Here is a 23130-nt window from a genome sequence, read left to right as displayed (position 1 = left end):
TCCCCACTACTTGCAAATCATATTAGAAAAAAAAAATATACTATGTTCATGTAAGTTGCTTTTGTCCTTCAAAATAGAACTATCGGGACGCCTGGGTGGCTCAGCGGTTGGGCATCTGCCTTTGGCTCAGGGCCTAATCCTGGAGTCCCAGGATGGAGTCCCACCTTGGGCTCCCTGCATGGAGTCTGCTTCTCCCTCTGCCTCTCTCTCTTTCTGTGTCTCTCATGGGTAAATAAATAAAATCTTTTTTTTTTTTTTTTTAAAGGAAGAATAAGAGAACTATCTCTCAGGAACTCTTACAGGGGATGAGAAGACACAAGGACACATTTCCACAAGAAGATGAAACATAAAATACTGGATGCTTCTGAACATATTTAGAAGAGATTTAGATAATTAGTGAGGAAGTAAGTTTTCACTTTGTAACAACTGAATATGAAACAAATTCAGGGGAAAGGAAAGGTAATTATGAACTCCAGGGGAAACAACAGGTTGGCAGGGGGAAAAAAGATAACTGATTTATTACTACGTAGTTAAACTCTAAGTAGTTTTTACACTGAATACTAATCTTATCAAAGTTATATATAATTTTATCGAACAACTGAGAGATGAGGAAATTCACACATAGTAGTAAGGGTGGTGGTGGGGAAAATCCCATAGCAAGGAGTCAATATCATGCCTGAAACTGAAAAAATAATTCAAGAAGTCTATCATTTAGAGATAGGGGAGTTATTGCCACAAAAGTAAGCTAGAAGAGATAAAAGGGACTGTGTCTGAAGGGGAGAAATGGAATGATGTTTAGGGACTGCTTATCTCATAACTATTTGATTTTTTACGTATAATTTTAGATTATTCTGTTCAAGTTTATAATTTTTAAGAAAGATTTTATTTATTTATGAGAGACACACAGAGAGAGGTAGAGACATAGGCAGAGAGAAGCAGGCTTCCTGCCAGGAGCCCAATGTGGGACTCAATCCCAGGACTCTGGGATCATACCCTGAGCTGTAGGTGATGCTCAACCACTGAGCCACCCAGGCATCCCTTTAAGTTTATAATTAAAAAAAGAAAATTAAAGGTTGGATACTTTACTTCGGCAATATGGCAAACCAGATTCTCTAAAGGGCCATCCAACCATAAGATGGATCCATTTCAACATGAGTACTTTTCATTGCATTGCTGGGCTCATAAGAATGCAAGGGAATTTTCCCAAGGCCATTGTAAAACAACAACATAGAGCTGATGTTTGATTTATGAAGGGTCAGAAAAGTAAGAAAGCTTAGAACTAAATACCTATATCAGACCTGGTATCAGGATACTAAGTCTGAGATCACTGCAAAGTTGGAGGAGAACAAATTGAGACTCCAAATTAGTAATATCCCTGACTCCCAGCAGAAGCAAACACAATTTCTTGGAGGAAAAGCTCCCTACTCTAGGCCCTTGGGATTCCCAGGAATTAATTTCAATCAATATGAGTTCAGATCATGACTATGAGTCAGTGAACAACAAGAAGTGATTTAAAAGCAAAAAGAATTAAAATTGGGGCTCCTGGCTGGCTTAGTTGGTAGAGCATCTGACTCGCCCGTGTTGGGCGTGGAGCCTACCTTAAAAAAAGAAAAAAGAAAATAAAAGAATTGAAATAGTCATTCAAAATAGACCAAGTAGATATGAAAAAAGTCAAACAGAACTTCTAGATATGAAAAATATAACAACTAAAATAAAAAGCTCAGAGGATGGGTAAAATAAATACAACCGAAGAGAATGATAAAAGTATTGTTCAGATATGAAGAACTAACCAGCAGTGTAGCACAGACAGACAAAAAGACAGAAAATATGAAAAGATACTAAGAGACATGGAGGATAGGATGAAAAGCTCCTAGTAGGTCTACTTACACCCCTGAAGGAAAGAACAGAAAGAATGGAATAGACGTGATATCTGAATTGCTAATGGTAGAAATTTTACAGAACTGATAAAAGACATGAATCCACAAATATGGGAAAAGCAACTTATACTAAAGAAAGTAAGAAAAAGAAGGGAAGGAGGAATAAGCCAACATCTAGTCAATATTTTTTAAAGATTTTATTTATCTATTTGAGAGAGAGAAAGAGTGTCTGTGAACAGATGGTAGGGGGTGAGAGGCAGAGGGAGAGGGAGAGAGGGCATCTCAAGCAGAATCCCTGCTGTGTATGGAGCCTGATACAGGGCTCAATCTCAAGACCCTGAGATCATAACCTGAGCCAAAACCAAGAGTCGGATGTTTAACAGACTGAACCACAAGGCACCCTAACACTTAGTCAATATTTTAGTGAAATTTCAGTACAGCAAAGACAAGAGGATCTTAAAAGCAGCCAAAGAAGAAAAGGCAAGTAACCTTGTTTGTAGACTGACAATGGAGTTCCCAAAAGCAATAACAGAAGCCAGAAAAAAATGAAATAACTTTGACCAGAAAAAAATGAAATAACATCTTCAAAGTTCTAAGAGAAAATAACTATTAGTCCTGATTTTTCTACCTCACCAAACAAAAAGACATTTTCAAACAAATAAAAACTGTGATTACATCATCAAAACTTTGCTATAGGGGAAACTCTGAAGGAGGCACATCAGAAGAAAGATGATCCCAGAGAGATCTGAGATGTAAAAAAGGGTAATAATGAGCAAGTTAAAGAAATGATGAAGTGGGTAGGTTAATCTAAATAAATGCTGTATATATAAAATAATGACAGCAACAATACAAAATTTGTGAGATTAAAAAGAGATAATTGAAATACTAGGCAAAAATAACATCAATTACAAGGGAGAGGATTGGATTTAAAGTTTTCTAAAATTTGGGGATCCCTGGGTGGCTCAGTGGTTTGGTGCCTGCCTTTGGCCCGGGGTATGATCCTGGAGACCCAGGATTGAGTCCCACATCAGGCTCCCGGCATGGAGCCTGCTTCTCCCTCTGCCTGTGTCTCTGCCTCTCTCTCTGTGTGTGTCTTTCATGAATAAATAAATTTTAAAAATCTTAAAAAAGAAAAAGGTTCCAAACCTCTCTAATTGCAGGTAACTTATCATTAAATAATAATAATAATAATAATAATAATAATAATAATAATAATAAAAAAGTTTTCTAAAATTCTTGTGTTGCCCAGGAAGAAGGTGTAGGTTAATTTTAAGCTTTGTTAAGTATACTGGTAAAATTTCAAGAGTAACCAATGAAAGTTAGAAATACAGTCATAACTTCTAAACTAAGAAAGGAAAACAAGGACTAAGAAATGAAAAAAGTCAAATAATCTTTAAAAGGCAGGAAAGATGAGAGGGAAAAAACACAGAAAGATGAGAAAAATAGAGCAAAAATAATGTAATATTTAAATTTAAATTTTTCAGTAATTACATTAAAAGTAAATCTGGTTGGCTCATTTGGTAGAAGCATGTGACTCTTGATCTCCAGGTTGTGAGTTCAAGCTCCACAATGGGTGTAGAGATAACTTAAAAATAAAATAAAAATAAAAAGTAAGTGGATTAGTGTTCCATTCAGAAGACAGAGATTATCCACAAAGGTATTAAAAAAATTTAAAAACAATAGGAGAAGGGATCCCTGGGTGGCTCAACGGTTTAGCGCCTGCTGTTGGCAAGGGGCGTGATCCTGGAGTCCCGGGATCAAGTCCCGTGTTGGGCTCCCAGCATGGATCCTGCTTCTCCCTCTGCCTGTGTCTCTACCTTTCTCTCTCTCTCTATGTCTATCATGAATAAATAAATAAAATCTTAAAAAAAAACAATAGGAGATATATTTAAAATATACAGATATGGAAAAGTTGAAAGCAAAAGGCTAAAAACAATATACTGGGCAGATGCAAACCAAAAGGAAACTGGTGGATTCATATGAGATCACAGAAACTTTAAAGCAAAACATTTTAGGTGACAAAGAGGGTCAGTGCATAATAATAAGTGATTCAATATACAAGGAAGATACAATAATTCTGAATTTTTATATACTCAATATCATAGGCTCAAACTACAAGTAGCAAAAATTGATAAAACTAAAGGGGGAAATTGGAAAATTATCTATTGGAGCCTAAATTTCAACTAGCCTCTCAATTATTGAGCCCCACCGGGGCTGCCCCCAAATTGGTTCTTTACCGCAGAGAGGAATGCATTCTTTACTGGCTCCTGGTTCAAGAAAGATATGAAAATAGAAATTAAAAAATACTTAGAACTGTGGCACCTGGGTGGCTCAGTCGGTTAAGTGTCTGACTCGTGATTTTGGCTCAAGTCATGATCCCATGGGTTGTGAAATGAAGCCTCACTCCACCTTCTTCATCAGGCTCCTCAATCCTCAGGGAGTTGGGTTGGGATTCTCTCTCCTTCTCCCTCCCTTCCTCCCCCAACTCATGTACGTGTGTACTCACGTTCTCTCTCTCTAATAAATAAATCTTTAAAAAAATACTTAGAGGGATCCCTGGGTAGCTCAGTGGTTTGGCGCCTGCCTTTGGCCCAGGGCACCATCCTGGAGTTCCGGGATCAAGTCCCGCGTCCGGCTCCTGGCATGGAGCCTGCTTCTCCCTCCTCCTGTGTCTCTGCCTCTCTCTCTCTCTCTGTGTCTATCATAAATAATAAATAAATAAATATTTAAAAAAAATACTTAGAATCCAATGAGAACAAAAAATATATGTTCTTATAGACTTTTATGGTTAGATTATAATTTTTTATTTTTTACTTTTTCCCTGTCTCACCACCAGCCTTTGAGTCCTCCACATTGGGGACCATGCAATCATCTTTGTTCCCCTCCTTCTTGCCATGGTGCCTGGTTGAGTAGATACTCAATATTTATTTAGATATCCAGTGTCTAAATTTACATATTTAAGCTTAAATATTAAATCAATTTAAGTATTTACCTTAATATCTGCTCACTAAAATAGCAACCCTGGAATCCTGTCTCTATTTATTCCACTCCTACTTTCTTGGCCTCACCCAAGTGTCATGGAAATTCACCAGAAATCTGTATATTACTTGGCTTATTTTCACTGTGTCCCAGCAAGCAGTGGCTTATGCAGTTCTGTATCTCTCACACATTTAACAACAAAAAGAAAAATGTAATGAAGGGAGTGAAGACAGTCTTTTCATCATCCATACTTGGGAAGGTGAGCTGGTAGTGCCATCCTTGACATGAAGGAGCTACTTAAACACAAATTGGATTAGCAGGACAGGCTTAGAGCCTGCAGGAAGGTATTATACACTGCTCCGTGGAAACTCCTATTGTTTTCATTACAAACCCATACTCCACAATGTCAATCAAATGAAAGATTGATTTAGTCTACTAATAAAAAAGAAATAAAAAGAGTTACAAAATGAAGCAAGTTTTAATAGTGCCAAGAAAGTTGATTAGACAATAGTTGAGTTTAGCAAAACTATAATGAAAACATCTGAAATGAAAAAAACGATCTGAAATGAGGTTTTTAAAAAAAGATTTTATTTATTGAGAGGTATAAAGGGAGAGGGAGAAGCAGACTCCCTGCTGATCAAGAAAGCCCCCATGTAGGGCTTGATCCTAGGACCCTGAGATCACGACCTGAGCTGAAGCAGAAACTTAACTGACTGAGCTACCTCCTGAAGTGAGTTTTAACATGTATTTCTTAAGAAATACACTCCCGGAGATCCCTGGGTGACTCAGTGGTTTAGCACCTGCCTTTGGCCCAGGGCATGATCCTGGAGTCCCGAGATCGAGTCCCACATCAGGCTCCCTGCATGAAGCCTGCTTCTCCCTCTGCCTGTGTCTTGGCCTCTCTCTCTCTGTGTTCTCTCATGAATAAATAAATAATATCTTTTAAAAAAAAGAAAAGAAAAAGAAACTCCCTAAAAATGGTCTCTACTCCATCTTGTTCATCAAAAAGACTAATATTCAATAAGAAATATGATTAAAAGGGCAGCCCCGGTGGCGCAGCGGTTTAGCACCACCTGCAGCCTGGGGTGTGATCCTGGAGATCCGGGATCGAATCCCATGTCAGGCTTCCTGCATGGAGCCTGCTTCTCCCTCTGCCTGTGTCTCTGCCTCTCTCTCGCTCTCTCTGAATAAATAAATAAATAAATAAATAAATCTTTAAAAAAAAAGAAAAAAAAGAAATATGATTAAAAGATGACCTCAACAAAGAAAAAATAATATATGTGTGATATGTGAGAAGTTTCAGATGTATCTGGGCATTTCAAATGAATCGAAGTCCCTAAATCTATTTAGACTTAATCTAATTAGATTAACAATCCCAGGACAGTACAAGAATTTGCAGTGGTGAATACAAATCTCCCATCAGTAATCTCTGAGAAACCATCAGGTCACAAAGATGACAAAAGATAAAGAAAAGCCAAGGTATAAATTTGCCAAGAAAGAAAAAAAAGTTTAATTATGGGATTATGCAGACAGGTGAACTTGAGGCTGATTCCTGGCAAAAATTCTAGGAGATTCAAATCTTGGTTCTGTATTTAATGGCACTGTGATCTTGGACATATTTGAAAACTGCTGCAAGGATTAAATGAGATAATACATAAAAAGCATTTAAAATAGGGATGCCTGGGTGGTTCAGCGGTTGAGCGTTTGCCTTTGGCTCAGGGCGTGATCCTGGAGTCCAGAGACTGAATCCCACATCGGGATCCCTGCATGGAACCTGCTTCTCCCTCTGCCTATGTCTCTGCCTCTCTCTCTGTGTCTCTCATGAATAAATAAACAAAATCTAAAAAAAAAAAAAGGATTTACTATAACACCTCCTATATAGAAAATTCTTGGTAAATGGTAGCTATTACTATTTTTCTATCTCCAGCACTTCAAAATGAAGACAGCTAGGTACTGTCTGAGTAAGGGGTCTTCAGGATCAAGTCTCATCTGCTTAACTTCGTTTTTGTGGCAAGGTGTTAAGTGCAGGGGGAGAAGGCATTTCTAGGCAGTTAATTGGGATGGTATCTTTATTTTGAAATGGCATTAGATAAAAATCTCTTGTAAATCCTTATGAAAAGATTGGATTTTAGGAGCATTAGGTGATTGAATAACCAAACTCACAGTACTGATTCATAAAATTGACCTCTCCATGCCTTAGTTTCTATCTGTAGAAACAGTATAGTAGTACCATACTGGGTTTTTATGCAAATTAAAGCTCTTAGAACAGTGCCTGGCATTTAGTCAGCATTATACAAATAAAACATGAACAGAAGCTTCTAGTTGCATGCTTTTGCAGTACTTGGCTCCAACCTCTTCAACACTTCCATCAAAAACTTGTTACATTTTCATATGATATGCTGGTCAAATTTTCAAATGCTATAAATAATGGATGATGGAATCAAAATAAAAAAAGATCTTGATAGGCAAGGTAGAAATGAAATAAAACATATGAGATAAAATTAAGTCCTGGATAGAGATCTTAAGAAAAATTTTTTTACAAGCTGAGCAATTAATGGGAAGTTTAACTGCATTAAGAGAACCGGAGTGTCCTGATGAAGACATTGTCTGGATATAGACCCAAAGATGGCAGGCATAGCCTGCCCATCAGGAATTCCTTCCTCCCTTTCCTTAGCTTCCTCGTCCTCATAAGTAGAGGCTCTGGGTACAAGGATGCGCTTGAGAACACAGGTGAACACTAAGGAAATGTGAGGCAAGAATGGACCATATTTCCAACTTATTTGGGTGGCAGAAAACATCCTCTGGTTGATATGGGAAGATAGCCTCAAGATTTGTGAATGTAATTAGAAGTTTATCAGGGTACCTAATGGCTCACTGTGCTACATGCTAAAATAAATTCTCCTCTAATCATGATTACTATAGGATTTATCTAATCTATTTCCTATAGGAAATCAAGCTACTCCCAGGCATTTTATCAAACTTTTCTTCATAATAATCCCTGTCTCTGACAAAAGAAGATTTTGTCATCCCACAGTATAGATAAGAAATTGAGGCAAAGAAGTAAAGTGAATTGCCCTGGGTCACAAAGAACTGAAATTACAATTTAGTATCTAATCTTAGAGCGCACTACATGATATTTGGAAGGGAGCATATTGGAAGCACATTATATCCTCCAAGAAAAGGCCTATTTACCTTAATCTTTGGGAAAAAGAAGATTAATTGTATTTTCCTTGGGGCATGCCAAAGATGTCGAGGAGGCTCTTTAGATTCCACATGCTTATTCTAATCCTTTTCCAAATACTTGGAAAGTCTTGATTTGACCATTAGGAAGATGTTGGAAGTTAACTTTGTCTTTTTTTTTTAATTAAGGCAAATATTTGTTTGCTAGACTCTCCAAAGAAAGCAACTAATCAAGAAAGCTGTACAGTACAGCCATGCTATTTCAGATAACTTTAGACAAGAAAGTGTCCAGATAGGCATAAATCCAGATGGCTATCTCCCTCTATCACCCAGCCCTACAATTTATTCCCAGACAACGTCACTCTCTAGGGACTAGATAGAAAAAGGTCAAGTAGGGCAGCCCCGGTGGTGCAGTGGTTTAGCGCCGCCTGCAGCCCAGGGCATGATCCTAGAGACCCGGGATCGAGTCCCGCATCGGGCTCCCTGCATGGTGCCTGCTTCTCCCTCTGCCTGTGTCTCTGCCTCTCTCTCTAGCTGTGTCTCTATGAATAAATAAATAAAATCGTTAAAGAAAAAAAATCTTTAAAAAAAAAAGGAAAAAGGTCAAGTAAAAACAAGGTTTTAACTTCAAAAGTTCCATACAAAGAGAACTTATTGTTAGAATGATTTACACTTAATTATTTCACCTAAATACTAAACAAATCCATCTTAATTATAAAAACCTGGAAAATGAAGTTAAGTATACCAAATGAAACAAAAAGCATCCATTATGCCACCACCCAGGAAGAACCTCTTGTACCTGTTACAACGGGATACTTTTTAAGGCTCAGTCCTCTCTGGTCAGGCCATGAGGGAATCAGCCAAAAGCTGCAACCCTAAGGTTCTGCATGTAGTTTCCCTTAAATTAAGTAAGAAAAATGGTGACTTATTTGTAAAAGTCTATCTTTTATTTTCTTGGCACTTGTCCCAGAAAAGATAAAGCTATTTCTCAATATTAAAATTAAATAAATTCCTGGGGCATCTGGGTGGCTCAGTCACTTGAGTGTCCAGCCCTGTTCAGCTTAGGTCTTGATCTCAGGGTCCTAAGTTCAAGCCCTGCATTGGGCTCTAGGGTGGAGCCTACTTAAAAAAAGAAATAAATTCCTAGTTGCGTCTTTCTGGTCTAAAAGATTTATATCATAATTCTCAGATTAAACTCATTTGCCCTAAGTGGTAAATTGTATAGCCAAAATAGATTGTCTTATCTCTTTATCAATATATACACATAGTCACATATACTGAAGGTCATGATTTTAAGTATATTTTGGTTGGGTTCTTCCTTTCTCTTGGAGAAAAGAGACACATTCAGAACCCATAGGAAGACTGGGTCAAGAATATATTAGTAATAGCAAAAGGTGAGGGTGGTAGCATCTTTTCAATTAGTGAGCAATGTTACCAAGACAGCACCAAATTTCAATCCACTTCTTTTTCCTGTCCTAAGGAAAAATCATGCTATTACCTTTTTATTCATAGCCACACCATCCTCGCAGTCGAGCACCGCACAATCTACATTCAGGAAGGGAATCTTCTTTATTTTCTTCTCATCATTTCCAGGTACATAGAGCACTGCCCTCCGGGGAACGTACCTGTGATTGGATGAGGAACTGTACCCAAGCCTGGGCACATCAGCTACCAGAAATGGTTTCCTGCAGGAGACATAATTGGGGTTAGTCTAGAATAGAATCTATTTACAAATTTTTGAAAAACTATATTTTAATGCAAAATAAAACGGGAAACATGATTATTTTAATTTCAGCAGATCACAATCACATATAACTAGGAAAACAATAATAACAGAAATAACCAAGAAACAAAATGTCCTTTTGGCTACAGTTTAAAAAATATATAGCGCTGTTTATTGAGACAATCTTCAGACAAAAGAAGGAGTGTGTACCTATTTCATCTTGGAAAAACATTCCAGTATTAATATATTATCCAGATAGTATCCATGAACAGAGAGAAAATAAATTTATATCCAGAAGGTCCTAAGTAACTATCTATAATTATTAGAAAACAGAAGCAGAAAATAAACAACCTATATAAACATTAGTCTATGGCCCTCTCCCTGCCAATGAGTCTAAAATCGGCAAATAAGTGATTGAAGTTCAGTTTTAACAACAGACAAGGATGCTTGGCTACTCTGTAAGGGAGCAAAAAAGATAATGAATGGGAAAAGATCACTACTAGCTCTGGAATGGAAGGCAACTTCATTACTGAAAACTTCAGGTCCTTCATCAATAAAAATAATACTAATTTTGCAGGTTGTTGAGAGGGTTGAGTTAAAGAAAATAAGGCACATGAAGCACCCAGTAAGGGCCTGGAAGATGTGGTGGTACGCTTTCCAGGAGTACAGACAGTTGTTATTCTTTTTTTTTTTTTTTTTTTTTGACAGTTGTTATTCTTAGTGGAGAAACTAGGTGTCAGTGGCCCCTGCCTGCTTCTGACACCTGCTCTCTCCTTCCATTCCCTACTGGACTCAGTTTAGGCTCTTGTGGAAATAAGAGGAGTTAGCCAGAAGCTTGTTTGGCTCATTACAGCCCTCACCCCTAACCTGGTCCATACTTTGGAGCTGGGAAAGCTATGGTTTAGCCCATAACATATGGTAAAGGAAGGTGAGATCAGGACCAGCTACGTTATTTTTGGGCCCAGTCTACAATTAAAATATAGGCCCTTGTTCAAAATGTATTAGGAATTTTAAGATTGGTGACAGAAGAACATCAAACCAAGCCCCAGACCCTTTTAAGCACAGGGCCATATGTGACTGTCCAGATGACATATCTACAAAGCCAGCCCTCCCCACGACAGACAAGCTATATATGTCATGAAGTGCCCAGTTAAGGAAAGGTTAAAGCCACAGCAAGCCAGAAGCACCCTAATGTTTTACTCTGCCCTGAGTACACAGCATCATCCTTTCCAAATATATATCAGCTCTACTTTTCATGAAAACTCCCTTTTTGGAAGTTATCCTAAGTTAATGCCATCAAGTATTTTACATGGATGTAACATTTTGCCATGATTAGGGTACCTTGTGAAAATGAATCTCAAGAAAAATCATTCATTCTTTGGTGGTCTGTCAATTTTGTGTGTGACTCCTCATTCCTTCTTGTAGCCAACCTAAATACACTATAAAATTTGAGTCTGGGTCTTATTTTCCACAGCATAAGCATTACGCTACATGAGGTATGGCGAGATACAAATGGATTTTAAAAGTGGTGCATGTGTTGGGATGCCTGGGTGGCTCAGTTGGTTGGGCATCTGACTCGGTTTTGGCTCAGGTCATGATCTCAGAGTTGTGAGATCAAGTCCTGAGTTGGGCTCCATGCTCAGTGGAAAGTCTGCTTGGGATTCTCTTTCTCCCTCTGTCCCTCCCTAATGCATGCACTCGCGTGCGCTCTTTCTCTCTCTCCCTGAAATAAATAAAATCTTTTTAAAAAACTGTACAAGTTTTATAAGACATTTTATTTAATATAAAATGCATTTTGAAAGAATATATTATGGTGAGCTAACTGAAGAAAACTGAAACACCTGTCATTGCTGTGCACTGACTAAAAATATCTGGTTTATCTTTTAAAAGTGAGAAAATATAATGATGTAACAGCAAGAATCATATTTTACTTATTCATACTGGAATCCAAAATTTGCAATGTATCCATTTCCTTAAAATTGGTAAAAGTAATTAAACAAGATGAAATCTTATTTACCAGGAAATGCTTGGGGTCAAAATTACTCTTCATCAGAATTTGTTGTAACTGCACGTGTAAAACCCAAATAGAGGATTGAGAATGGCTCTAGTAGAAAGAGCTTCAGTGGTCCTTCCTAGATCTCTCACTTCACCTGACAGAGTAAATGTCTGGACACATCTGTTTATTGGCAACCGACAGTCATTTAATGAAAACTGAGCTTTCTTCCACGTGAAATAGCTTCTGACCACCATTTCAGCTCCAGCCACTGTGGTCTCCAAGCTACACTATTTGAATCTCAAGCCTGAGCTCCCAGCTATAGCTCATGTTGTAAATCATATCACCATCATGCTAAGCACTTGAGTAAATCTTTCCTAGCACATTTATATGAAGTGTAATTTTAAAACAGATGATCGGGATCCCTGGGTGGTGCAGCGGTTTGGCGCCTGCCTTTGGCCCAGGGCGGGATCCTGGAGACCCAGGATCGAATCCCACGTCAGGCTCCCGGTGCATGGAGCCTGCTTCTCCCTCTGCCTGTGTCTCTGCCTCTCTCTCTCTCTGACTATCATAAATAAATAAAAATTAAAAAAAAAAAGAAACTGAAAACCACTTTTAGGTCCAACAGTAGGATGAATTATAGTATATATATTCAAGGAATATGATGCTATTGTTAAGAATTAAGTTTATAAAAATATTTAATGTTAAGGTAGTTACTGCTATTTTTAAACAGAGGATATAACATTATATATACAATAACATTTCAAATTGTAAAAAAATGCAAGGGAAAATATCGGAAAGGAAAGACACCAAAATGTTATGAGGGATACCTCTGAACTGTAGAGTTTGGGATTAAGATTTTTCTGCTTCTGCACATTTGTTCCTATTTTGCATATTTACTAGAAGAAGCATTACTCCTTTTTTAAAAAATTCATTTTTTAAGGTTTTACTTATTTAAGTAATTTCTACACCCAATGTGGGGCTCGAACTCACGACCCCAAGATCAAGAGTCACATGCTCTTCTGACTGAGCCAGCCAGATGCTCCTTTAAAAAATCTCTTCTAGGGGGATCCCTGGGTGGCTCAGCGGTTTAGCACCTGCCTTTGGCCCAGGGCGTGATCCTGGGGTCCTGGGATCGAGTCCCGTGTCGGGCTCCCGGCATGGAGCCTGCTTCTCCCTCTTCCTATGTCTCTGCCTTTCTCTCTCTCTATCATAAATAAATAAATAAATCTTAAAAAAAAATCTCTTCTATAACTGGCTTAAAACAAATCAATAAAATCACCCAAAAGGTCTCAAATGGCTTCATAATATAGTAGAAAAGATGGACTATATGCAATTTAGGATATCTGACCATTTTTGACTTACAAAAATAGCCATTTTATATGGTTCAATCCAATACCGTGATTGGCATTCAGAAGATGGGATGAGAAGCAAGCCATCATGCAGCCTCAGTGGCACAGCAGTTTAGCGCCGCCTGCAGCCTGGGGCGTGATCCTGGAGACCTTAGATCTAGTCCCACATGGGGCTCCCTGCATGGAGCCCACCTCTCCCTCTGCCTGTGTCTCTGCCTCTCTGTCTCTCTGTCTCTCTGTCTCTCTCTCTTGTTCTGTGTGTCTCTATGAATAAATAAATAAAATCTTAAAAAAATTTTTTATCTTAAAAAAAAAAAAAGAAGCAAGCCACCATGTCACTCTAAGTGTTAATTCCCTCTTCAGTAAGAAGCAACAGATAGCTATATGTTGCTATATCTTATACAGGGGAGAGTTCACCACAAGCAGTAAAGCATCATGCACTTAGCTATTATGATTATCTGAAACTTGTCACTCATGTTCAATGCTGGTCAGCACAGCCCTAAATCAGGAATCTTGTCTCCAGCACCCTCTTCCACTAGGTCTTGAGTTCTATGAGGGAGAGAAAGGCCTATGTCTCCTCCACACTGCTCAGCACAGGGCTTTACACACAAGGAGACAAACAATTCCTGTTACCGTATCATCTAAAAAAGCCAGCAATCCAGAGGTGGGTATGTAGGACAGATTTGCAACCACAGTGTCTTTATTCTTCTTGTGGAAGAGTCAAGTTTTAGTGGTGATTATAGGCAGGAGGTCATTTTTATTCCCTCTTTCCTTTGCCATCCTGGAAACTCTAATCCGACCCATAGTCTGTTGCTTCTTTTTCCATATTTATCCCCTCCTTTCCATAAACACAGTGTTAACAGGCTAGTTTATTTAGGGCCTCATTAACCTAGACCTAGATGACTATGGAAGCCTCTTATCAATCTTGCCTTCCACTATACTCTTTCATTTATTCGTTTGTTCATTTGTTCACTTATTCAGCAAGCACTGATTAAGCACCTACGGAGAGACCTACACTGGGTCACCACTAGCATATGTCAGGTCCTTCTCTGCAAATAAGAAAAGAGGGCCCCCTGGCACCTTCCAGCAGGTAGAAGGGCAAAACGACACCTCCTACTTCTGAGGCAACATGCTTTGGTGAGTGGAGATACACTGAAGCTCAGTCCTGACACATGCCTCTCTGTAGGCACCCCCCGATCAGGGCATACCTCCACACAACTGTATGTAGGGGCTCTGACTCACTCTGTGCTGAGTGCAGTGGGGAGGTGGCACAAAAGAAACAGGACATGCCCCGAAGGTCCAGGGAAGAACACCCAAACAATGGTCCGCAAGCAGCTCAGGAAGTCTAAAGTACATAATGAAGCTCCAGAGAAAAAGATCAAAGGCAGTAAAACTGGAATAATGAAAAGGAGAAAGGTATAGAGAGGGTTCGGGTTTCAGGTTCTGTTGCAGACTCTGAGGTTCAGGAGGGGGCTGTTGCTGGGTAGGTGGCAGAAGCCCATCTCAGCTTCCTCAAGCCTCTCTCTCATCCCTATACTGCTTCTGTGTCCTTTCCTTCCCCATCTCCGGCTGTTTCAAAATCTGTTCCACACTTGAGTTGTGCTCAGCACTGACTATTGTGTATGAATACAATTGTAGTAGGTGACAAGAGCTAACTTAATTTTATCTTACATATTTGGAGTTAGGGCCTCTTGATAGTCAACATGTAAATGTATTCAAACAATATGCAAAACAGGGCTTAAGAGGCGTTGAAAAAAATCTGGTAGCCTTATGGTGAGTTCTCTCTACAGAGGGACCTTCTTTTGGATGTAAAATATCCCTTGGCAGGTCCAAGGGTTCTTTTGGCTGGAAGGGGGCCCTCCTGGCCCTCCTTTCCTCCTCTACCTGGTAAATTTTTATAAGCCACTTATATAACTAAAGGTACCCCTAATGCTGCAGGGGTTTCCCACCTGGGATTCAATATAACCATCACTCGGGGACCTTTTAAAAATGGTCAGGAGTACCTAGGTGGCTCAGTTGGTTGAGTGACTCTTGATTTCAACTCAGGTCATGGTCTCAGGATGGAGACCCGCATAGAGCTCTGTGCTCAGTGGGGAGTCTGCTTGGGATTCTCTCTCTTCCTTTACCTCTGCCCCCCACCCTGCTCACACACTCTTTCTCTAAATTAAATAACTAAAAAAATTTTTTTTAAAAAAGGTCAAAATTGGAATGCCTGGGTGGCTCAGCGGTTGAATGTCTGTCTGCCTTTGGCTCAGGGCATGATCCTGGAGTCCCAGGATCGAGTCCTTTATCGGGCTTCCTGTATGGAGCCTGCTTCTCCCTCTGCCTCTATCTCTGCCTCTCTATGTCTTTCATGAATAAATAAATAAAATATTTTAAAAATAAATAAATAAATAAATAAATAAATAAATAAATAAAAATTTAAAAAGTCAAGATCAAAACCACAATGAGCATCACCTCATACCAGTCAGAATGGCTAAAATTAACCAGTTAGGAAACAACAAATGTTGGTGAGGAAGCTACACTGCTGGTAGAAATGCAAGCTGGTGCAGCCACTCTGGAAAACAGTATGGAGATTCCTCAAAAAGTTAAAAATAGAACTACCCTAGATCCAGCAATTGCACTGCTAGGTATTTGCCCCAAAGATATAAGTGTAGTGCTCCAAAGGGGCACCTGCACCCCAATGTTTATAGCAGCAATGTCCATAATAGCCAGACTATGGAAAGAGCCCAGATGTCCACTGACAGATGAATAAGGAAGATGTGATCCATGTATGTAATGGAATACTACTCAGCCACCAAAAAAATGAAATCTTGCCATTTGCAATGACATGGATGGAACTAGAGGGTACTATGCTAAGTGAAATAAGTAAATCAGAGAAAGACAATTATCAAGATATCACTCATGTGGAATTTAAGAAACAAAACAGAGGAGCATAGGGGAAGGGAGGGAAAAATAAAATAAGACAAAATCAGGGAAGGAGACAAACCATAAGGGACTCTTAACCATAGGAAACAAACTGGGGGTTGCTGGAGGGGAGAGGGGTAGGGGATGCGGTAACTGGGTGATGGGCATTAAGGAGGGCATGTGATATAATGAGCACTGGGTGTTATTTACAACTGATGAGTCATTGACCTCTACCTCTAAAACTAGTAACACACTATATGTTAATTAGCCCCATCCAGCATAATCAAATTCAATTCATTGGTAATAGGGCCAGGCTCTCTCAAATATATATATTTGAGCTAAGTCCTTGTGAATTATGTGAGGTGTTGCTGCAGACCAGTACTACTGGTCTCTTACCTGTCCTCATGTGAGAATTTCCCATCTCTCATAATAGCATCTACTATCGTCATATGGGAGCTTGTTAGAAATGCAGAATCTGCCCCCCCTCCCCAAGTCCCTCTGAATCAGAAACTACATATTAACAAATCTCCAGGGGCTGCTTATCACATGGAAGTCTGAGAACCACTGCTCTAGGCTGATTCAATTTGGGAGCATGTTGAAATCATCTGGGGAACTTGCAGATATGCTGTCATTAAAGCTCCAGGCACAGAAAATTTGGTGTCATTGGTCTGGGGTAAGGCCTAGGCTCTGGGACTTCTAAAAGCTCTCTATATGGAGGTCTTCTGAGGAGGACCAATGTGTAGCCACTATCTTAATACAGGAAATTTTGCCCCAACAAAAATTTCTCAAGTCATGTGCTACTGCTATACATAAGTAGATGCCAGGAAAAGAATAAGATCATAACTGAAAATGTAGCAAACTTAGAAAAAAAAATCCATGTTTAAAGAAAAGTTGTTCTAGTAAAAAAAAATTAACACACCAACTGCTAACAATATTTGAAATAAGAGCAATACTCAAATGAGCTAATAGCCATATTAAGATCTACAATTTGGTACGCAACTTCTATACCCAACTTAGTGGTGTCTTTATCTAGCTGATAGCTAGTACAGATGTCCCTATAGTAGCTGCCCATCACAATCACCCAAGGAACAAAGAAAAAGAAAAAAACCCTAGGCCACACTCCCCAACCCAATGAAATAAGAGCACAGCGGTGAGTTTCAAGCATCAGTGTTTCTTTAAAGCTTCCAGGGAAAGTCCAAAGTGCAGCCAAGGAAGAGAACTTCTGCACTACCATTTGCAAGGACAACCAAAATGTCTAATTGGTCCTAGAAAGGACTAAAGGTTGCTGGACTTCACCAGTTGCCAGAACTGAATCCTACCATATTTAGGCAGGGGAGCTGGGTACCAACTATGCAAATTATCCTACTAATCAAATGGCTGGGGAATGATAATTTTGAGAGGAGTGAGGAAAACCTTCTTGGCCTAGAAATCATGATGTTCTACATCCCCCACTCACTGAACCAGTAGCCATCACCTGCAGGGGCTTGAAAGTGGTGTGGGGTGAACAGGAAGTCTCTGCTATACTAGGCACTTCAAACTAGAGTCTTAGATCAAGTCCACAGTGAAATAAAAAGTTTGCCTTTGTTTTTAAAGATTTTATTTATTTATTCATGAGAGAGAGAGAGAGAGAGAGAGAGAGAGGCAGAGACACAGGCAGAAGGAGAAACAGGCTCCATGCAGGGAGCCCGACGTGGGACTTGATCCTGGGTCTCCAGGATCACACCCTGGACTGAAGGCAGTGCTAAACCGCTGAGCCACCCAGGCTGCCCCATAAGTTTGCCTTTGTTAACAGAAAAGGAAGTCTCATTTCCAGTAGCTGGAGGGGCTGAACCTGCAGCTCCCAGGAAGCCGAGTGAGAAAGGATGGGGGACTTAAAAGTAAGCAAAATCCCTGCCACCAACAGGACCCAAGACGAGCATACTATATTCTTGCTTAGTAGTTCCTTTTCTTTTCTTTTCTTTTTTTTTTTTTAAGATTTTATTTATTTATTCATGAAAGACACAGGCAGAGAAAGAAGCAGGCTCCATGCAGGGAGCCTGATGAGGGCTCGATCCCAGGACCCTGGGATCACGACCTGAGCCGAAGGCAGACGTTCCACCGCTGAGCCACCTGGGCGTCCCAGCTTAGTAGTTCCTCATGACCCATGATACTGAGGTAACAAAATTAGTTAAATTTCGCTACAGCGAATACTGGTGCCTCTGATTCTGGGTTCAGGTATACTGCTGAATTTTTTTTTTTTAAGATTTTATTTATTTATTTGAGAGACAGAGAGAGAGCATGCATGTAAGACAGAAAGCACAAGCAGGGGAGAGAGAGAGGGAGAAGCAGACTCCCTGCTGAACAGGGAGCCTGATGCAGGACTCACACCCATGACCCTGGGATCACGATCTGAGCTGAAGGCAGATGCTTAGCCAAATGAATGCCCAGGCGCCCATAACTGCTGAGTCTTATCTGCTTTGTATTTTCCAAGGAGTCACATCTTCCTCTACTTGGAGCCAATTTAATTCAAATTTACAATTTTTGCAAAAATCACAGTCATCTGAATAGATGCAGAAAAGAGCAACTGACAACATTTTTAATGAAAAACATAAAAATGAACTAGATTTGAAGGGAAACTTCCAAATCTTGAAAAAGAAAGACTAAAGACTAAACTGAAGGCAGTAGAGACAGAATCCCAAGTTAACAAATAACAATCACCCAGCCTCTAGTTTCCTGAGAACCCACCAGTGCTCCACCAAAGTGTCCAAACTCATGCTGTTTTGCTTTTGAAGTTATAACAAACTCATATTCCAAGAAGAGCCCTGTATATCAGATACTTTTACAAATGCTGGGCCAACTGACTATTGGTCTATTTAACAAATGTATTTTTATTTAGGTGAAATGTGTTTATACAGCAATTGGAGTTTTTAAAACAGCAATTTGATTTTATTTTATCATATTTAATTTTTGTTAGAAAATTTGACAGGCTTTTCAAAGTTGGAGAAGGGAGGATTTTTTTTTTTTTTTTAAAGATTTATTTATTTGAGAGAGACATTGCAAGTGTGAGGAGGAGCAGAGGAAGAGAGAGAATCTCAGATTCCTCACTGGGCAGGGAGCCGAAATGGGGCTTGATCCTACAACCCCATCATGACCTGAGCTGAAATCAAGAGCTGTACACTTAACCAACTAAGCCACCCAGGTGTCTCAGGAAGGTAGGATTTTATGTCAGTATACACAGGTCCGGGACTGGGGCCTGTTGGCTGGATGCTGCTTTCAATCCCAGTTCTGATTCTAGTTATCATCAGACAATTAGTGATCACTAGGGGGCCAGACCCCTGGAAAAAATACAAAGATAAAGAGAGTTTCTGCGATTCTCAGAAACTGACCACTCAGACTCTGTCAGGAGGCTGAGGCATTGAGGGGCCAGAGTCCCTGACGAGATAGGGAGAATATGACCACATAGAATAGGAAGCAGGGAGGACTTGGGGGTGTGGAGAAGCCCGTAGATGCCCTCTGTGTCCTGGGAAACATCCCAAGGAAGCAAGCCACCTCCCTAGGAAGCAAGAGCTACAGGAACTTGGCATTAGAAGAATTTTCTGCTATATTCTGTAAGTAGGAGGCTGAGGTAGGTTCTCTTCCAGTTGCCCCTCTTCCACCATCTTAAGTCAGAGGTACCTTTCCTTGGGTCCCTGCAACACCAGGAGCTGAGGCCAGGGCCTCAGTACTGACTCTGATGAGACAGTCACAAGTAGGTCAGTGGAAACTGGAGGAAGAAATGCTCTCCTCATACTGGGGTCAGGTTTGCAGAGGTGAAGGCTGGGAACCCACAGGGCCAGTGAAAGGTAGCCCTAGCTCCCTGCCAGGACCCCACAGATTCTGCCTTGGAAGCATACCTGGGCTTGCTCATCAGGACCCTGCTGCTTGGCCTAGTTCTCATCGTGGTCAGTAGACCACCAGCTGCTAGAGCACTTCAGAGCATTCCTGCTAATTAGAAACTTCTGCTTCTCAGCCTTACCCCCCCAACTAGTTGTTCCATGGCACAGATGCCAGCTGGCTGGTTCCTCCTGCCCTCAAGCTGCTTGCCCAGACTTGACTCCTTTCCTCTGGCCTGGGCAGATGAGGCTGTGGAGTGCCCTGATGCTGGGTCCCACCCAAATTATAACCAATGCAGATAGAGAAGAAGTTTGCCTGAGCGCAGTCAAGTGTCCAGATCCACAGCGTGGGATGGGCAGAGCAGGACTGAGGGATTACGCCTGAGCTGGTCTCTTCACAAGCAGCAGAAGGTCTCTGAAAGCTAATGTGGGGTAAAATATGATGATCAAGGTCCAGGGACCCTCCCTCAGTATTCCATGTCTTCTGCTTGACCCTGATCCTTGACCCAAGATGCCCTTGCCTCACCCATGGATGCCCTCCATAAGCACCACAGGCTGGCGAGCTCAACAACTTTCAAGGACTTCTAATGTTTCCATTGTCACATCCCTACTATCATTTCATAAACACAAATGTTTTGAGCCCATAAGTTTTTTTTTAAAGATGTTATTATTTATTCATGAGAATATACAGAGAGGAGACAGAGAGAGAGGCAGAGGCACAGGCAGAGGGAGAAGCAGGTTCCATGCAGGGAGCCCGACGTAGGACTCGATCTGGGGTCTCCAGGGTCATGCCCTGGGATGAAGGCAGGCGCTAAACCACTGAGCCACCCGGGCTGCCCGATCCCATAAATTTGGAATCTAATACTTTCTCGGAATCATCTAAATAGCAGGCTATCCAGGGTTGCCTGGGTAGCTCAGCTGGTTAAGTGTCCAACTTCTGATTTCAGCTCATGACCTCGGGGTTGTGAGATCGAGCTCCACATTGGGCTCTGTAATGGGCATGGAGCCTGTAGGGCTTGTTTGAGATTCTCTCTGCCCTCCCCCTCTCCTTCTCTAAAAAAATAAATACAAGAAAGAAAAGAAAAGAAAGAAGGAAAGAAAGAAAGAAAGAAAAGAAAGAAAGAAAGAAAGAAAGAAAGAAAGAAAGAAAGAAAGAAAGAAAGAAAGAGAAAGAAAGAAAGAAAAGAAACAAAGAAAAGAAACAAAGAAAGAAAGAAAGAAATAGGGGCACCTGGGTGGCTCAATTGGTTAAATGTCCGACTCTTGATTTCAGCTCAGGTCATGCATAATCTAAGGGTCATGAGATCAAGCCCCATGTTGGGCTCCACACTTAGCATGCAGTCTGCTTCTCCCTCTCCCTCTGCTCCTCCCCCTGCTCACACACTCTCTTTCATATGTAAATAAATAAGTGGGTAGGTAAATAAGTAAGTAAATGGCAGTCCAGACTTAACCAAGTGCAGATAAGAACTTTTTGATTCAAGACTTATCATCATCCCATGTCCTCTCTGCTCCTCTCCAGTCTCCTCCTCACATCACAGCCAGGCTGGACCTTTACAAGTGTCGATGAGATCATGGTATTTCTTTTTTTTTTTTTTTAATTTTTATTTATCTATGATACTCACACAGAGAAAGAGAGAGAGAGAGAGAGAGGCAGAGGGAGAAGCAGGCTCCATGCACAGAGAGCCCTATGTGGGATTCGATCCCAGGTCTCCAGGAGAGCGCCCTGGGCCAAAGGCAGGCGCCAAACCGCTGCGCCACCCAGGGATCCTGAGATCATGGTATTTCTCTGCTCCAAATACTTTAATGGCTTTCAGATGTTCTCTCATTAAAACCCAAATACCTTACCCTGGCCAACAAGGGCCTGGCTGCTGTGACCTGTCCATCCCTCTCTGCTACTAGCCTTGGTCAAGGGATCTTCCCCCAGTTCCCTGAATGAGCCTCATTTTTCCTGTCTGCCTCAGAAGCTTCCCATGCTATCCCCTCTGGAAGTTTCTTCTCCTGGATCCTAGCATGTCTAGTTCCCTCATCAAGTCTAAATGTTATCTCCTCAGCAAAGGCTTCCCCAACCTCTTAATACTAAATCAAACTCCTTCTGTGACCCTCTACTCCAGATTCCTGTCTATTCATTTCATAGACTTTCCCCTTTTGAAGTGAATTATTAGCCTGTTGACTTGTCTCTTGTCTTCCTTCCACAAAACTGACAAGAGTTTTTTTCATTTCAGGTATCCCATCCTTCTTATTTGGCAGGAAAGAAGTAGGCAACCCAATGGTCCTTAAAAGCAAGGGTGAGCACACATGGCACAGTGTGGCCACTGAGATGCTAAAGACAAGCCTTGGAGCCTTGAGGAATGAGGCAAAGATGGAGGACAGTGAAGACTTCCCTCATCCCAGTAGTGGCAAAGGAGGGAGGTGGCCGAGGATGGTGGTGCCAGGAGCCTGGGAGCTGGGGGCAGCAGGAGGGTGTCTTGGCCTGACTTGGGCTGTGTTTTCAGGTGTTTGTCACTGCCCACTTTCCAAGCCCAACTCTCCAGCCTGCCCACATCCCTTTCAGAAATTCCTTTTCTGCCCAAGTCAGTCCCAGCTGGTATTGGCCATTTACAACTCTACACACCCAAGGCACAGGATTCTGGTGAGCAAGCACCTGCTTTGCGTTGTGTACTCAGCACTGAGCCTCCCATATTTAGGGACTCAGGAAATGCAAGCTGAATGCAGGGAAGAACAAACTCAGGGCTAGCTGGGTGGTGAGAAAGGGCCACATATTTCCACTTGCCTCTGTCCCTCAAGGGCTAACGAGGAGAGCAGGCATAGGTGCTTGCTTACCTGACTTAGTTGGTAGAGCATGCAACTCTGATCTCAGGGTTATGGGTTCAAGTCCCATATTGGGTGTAGAGATTACTTAAAAATAAAATCTTAGAAAAAGGATAATAGGGAAATGGTCATTGTAATGCTCTGCAGATTTCATCAAATTTTCTTTCCAAAAGGTACTAATTCTACTCCCACTAGCAGTACAGGAGCCCAGGCTCCTGACATCCTCTTAACTTTTACACTGTGGTTTTGGGGTATTCAAGGAGAAGAGGTGTGATGTAGTGAGTGAAGACTGCCATGGAAAGGGGCTGGAGGGGTGCCTGGCTGGCTCAGATGGTGGAGCGTGCAACTCTTGATCTCTGGGTTCTGAGTGCGAACCCCACATTGACTGTAGCGATTACTTAAGATCTTTTTTTTTTTTTAAGATTTATTTATGTACTTATTTATGATAGACACAGAGAGA

At 40.8% G+C, this 23130-nt stretch overlaps 1 protein-coding gene across 9 annotated transcripts in view; it reads right to left on the bottom strand.

The window, feature by feature from the left end:
- Window positions 1-23130, bottom strand: part of CLYBL (citramalyl-CoA lyase) — a 283074-nt gene that overhangs the window by 121921 nt on the left and 138023 nt on the right. For all 9 annotated transcript variants that reach the window (XM_025441104.3, XM_025441105.3, XM_025441103.3 and 6 more), the window contains one exon: window positions 9535-9721. In XM_025441104.3, coding sequence (XP_025296889.1) covers window positions 9535-9721 — 187 coding nt within the window. The remainder of the gene's footprint in view (window positions 1-9534; window positions 9722-23130) is intronic.

This window comes from Canis lupus, chromosome 22 (genome assembly GCF_003254725.2).
Source record: "Canis lupus dingo isolate Sandy chromosome 22, ASM325472v2, whole genome shotgun sequence".
Classification (NCBI taxonomy): Eukaryota; Metazoa; Chordata; class Mammalia; order Carnivora; family Canidae; genus Canis; species Canis lupus.
The sequence above is the reverse complement of the archived record's forward strand: the minus strand, read 5'-3'. Positions and strand labels throughout refer to the sequence as shown.